Source organism: Notothenia coriiceps, unplaced genomic scaffold (genome assembly GCF_000735185.1).
Source record: "Notothenia coriiceps isolate Sejong01 unplaced genomic scaffold, NC01 NC01_scaffold00005882, whole genome shotgun sequence".
Taxonomy (NCBI): Eukaryota; Metazoa; Chordata; class Actinopteri; order Perciformes; family Nototheniidae; genus Notothenia; species Notothenia coriiceps.
In genome coordinates this window covers 1-3,077 of record NW_011338583.1, presented here as the reverse complement: position 1 = coordinate 3,077, position 3,077 = coordinate 1, and the positions used below count along the sequence as shown (strand labels likewise).

The 3,077-nt window shown below is 41.8% G+C and overlaps 1 protein-coding gene across 1 annotated transcript; it reads left to right on the top strand.

Moving 5' to 3' along the window:
• Window positions 1-756: 756 nt before the first annotated feature.
• Window positions 757-1,906, top strand: LOC104943283 (tetratricopeptide repeat protein 39A-like; the record flags this gene model as incomplete). The annotated part of the gene is made up of 3 exons (XM_010768632.1): window positions 757-955; window positions 1,541-1,652; window positions 1,761-1,906. Coding segments are annotated over 3 exons (430 nt in total), but the record flags the coding sequence as incomplete, so codon positions are not given.
• Between the last annotated feature and the right edge of the window lie 1,171 nt (window positions 1,907-3,077).

Here is a 3,077-nt window from a genome sequence, read left to right as displayed (position 1 = left end):
ACAACTCCAAACGAATCTTAGCTTTTCTCTTCATGTGTGTTTATAGATATGCAAAGATAAGCTAACATGTTTGGTGTAACATGATATGTCATTGTGTCCAACACTGCCCCCTTGTGGCCAGAAATAATCAAATGCAGGTTCAAATGTAGAGGTTTTAGGCACTGTCTGGCTTAAAAAATAAAAAACAAGTGGACGTTGTCACCATCATGTCACTCATTGGTTAACAGGACATATTTTTTAAGCCTGAAGTTGTTTTTGGCAGCCATAGAAAATGCTAAGTGACCAGCTAACACTAGCTAGCGTGGTTAGAAAGGTCAACTACCATAATCATTTTTGATGTTATTTTTGTGGACTGTTAATTAACGAAAAAGATGTCGTGGCAACTCCTAAGAATGGCTTTAGCACAAGAGGATACTGAAGTCCTGTGAACATTAGGGATATTTTTGCTCATAGACTACCATACAAAAATATACAACTTGTACAACAAGGTAGCCCCGCCCGAAAGTATACCCTTCTTTTTCATCTATTTAATTAAAATGGGACCATAAATAACAAAATGGCCATCATTCTGTTTTAAAGGAAAGACTTGTAACTGGCGTTTGAAAGCATAAACTCATTATGGAAATGTTTACTGAGGTAATGCATACAGTGAGAAGTATGGGTCATTTCCTCTTAGACTTCTATGTGGGGTCGCCCCCTGCTGGCCCACAAAATAATGCAGATTTGAGGCACTTCACCATTGGCTTCACTTTTCAGACCCGGAGGTTTTTCCTTCTTCTTCTTCTTATGCCTTTTTACCCAATTTGCCTTTTTTCATTGTGCCGTTCCTTTTAGACAAGTGCCCACCTTAAAGCAGAAGATAGCCGGAAAGTCTCCCCCGACTGAGAAGTTTGCGATCCGTAAAGCCCGACGCTACAAGGCTCGCTGCCCAATCCGGCTGCCAGTGCCAGTGCTGGTAACACACACACACACACACACACACACACACACACACACACACACACACACACACACACACACACACACACACACACACAGAACATCTTCATCTGTAGTAGATGAAACCGATTTCTAAGTTACTGTCTATCAGCAGCTACCTCTCGCTGCTTCTGGAGATAAATCCAGTTCTTTAACCCGTGTCGTGTTCGGGTCAAATCTGACCGTGTTACTACTTCCATCAATCATAAATATTGTGTTTTATATTTGATTGGCTTTATGATATCCTCCACAGTAGGCATTTGAACATGTATAATTGCTGATCGCCACTTTCATTGGATTTTGAGTGGTTTAGTCAACTTTGTAACACTTATGATGTTCCTGGTCCACACACACACACACACACACACACACACACACACACACACACACACACACACACACACATACACACACACACTCTGATCAACAACTCCCCACTTTACTCACACTTGGATTAGGACTACTGTTGTTGTGTTTTTTGTTTTCTTTTTGCTGTTTCTGTTTCTGATTTTGTGTAAAGTCTCCTTGAGCGCTATAAAAATGAAATGTATTATTATTATAGGAGATGATGTACATGTGGAACGGGTTCAGTATGATCAGCAAACGGCCGGAGCTGACTGAAGGCATGATGCAGACTTTGGTTGAGGCAGAGCGATGTCTTCTGGAGTCTCCCGGTAATGAAGCTCATCCTAAAACGATGTGACAGGAGAAATCCTTATCGCTCAATGGAAATGGAAATTTAGATTACTTCTATGTGAAGACGTCTGCTCTCTCCTCCACAGAAAAAGAGTATGTGGTGGATGACTGCTGTGTGATCTACCTGCTGAAGGGTCTGTGTTTGAAGAACCAGGGTCTCCTGCAAGCGGCTGAGGAGTGCTTCAACAAAGTGTTTGCAAGGTGAGGTCCAATGGGCGTTGAAAACTCCATGGTGCCCTCCACAAAAAAAACATGGGATTCCTCCATGTGATTTTGGATAATGTCAGAAAATCATCTCTGTGTCAAACAAACGTTCATGATACTTACACGTTTAGTTCAGCAGGATGACCTCCACATATTAACACCACTTTATGATTTCTGAAGTAAAAAGCTAACGGTAGGCTATACAGCATTGGTCGGCAAGTAAGTTTGGCGATGGGACAATTTTTTTCTGAGCCACTAGATGGCGGGACATTACAGGGGTTACAAGGCTCGCGTCTTGTGCTGCATTCCCTTGCACTCGGACATTAGGTAGACCCTCCAGAAAAACGCGGGCAAAAATCCTTGATTATGCGATTAAACATGCGGGGTTTTATGCAGTGAAATTGCGGAAAGTTGCGAAATATGTTAAATATGCGGGGAAAAGAATAACAATTTTTTTTAATATTGGGCTGTCTTATTTATTCTCTCTCACACACAACCTGCCACTAACGTTAAACCCCTTTACTATTCAATTAAACACATTCAATGTTTATTTATTGTAAAAGCAATTGGGCTATTTTAATCTCACACACACACATAACCCCCCCCCACACACACACACACACACTCACACACACAGACACTCCTCCGCCTCATTCTGTTTTCATTTACTCGTTCGTTATCTGCAGCTTCAATCTTGTAGGCTACTCACTTCGTTTCTTGTAGCCCTCTAAAGGGTTTTGGAGGTTGATGCCTCGGTGAATGTGAGTTGTTCGGCTTTCTTGTCCGCAGCAGCAGAAAGCATTTTCGAATGTTTGAATGAATCAAAGTGGGTCGCCACCGTCGATTTTCTCTTATGCTCCAACACACAGTTGCACGGGGTGCAGAATAGTTTCCCCCCACTTTTTGCCCGGTCTTTAGTAGAAATGTTCGTCGGTAAATGAGATGGATTAGATTTTTTCATCTTGGTGTTTTCTCTATCGTGTGAGCTCCACACGTTCACTCAATACAGTGTTGTTTACATTCTGTGATGCGCGAGCTGATGACGTCACGTCAAGACGAGTTAACTTTTTTTTTTCTCAACTTTGTGGAAAATGTGGGGATTATGCGGCCTTTTGATAAATATGCGCCATTTTGCTTATTATGCGGTAAATTCTGCGATCGCAGAATCGCGTTTTTCTGGAGGGTCTAACTTTCAAAAA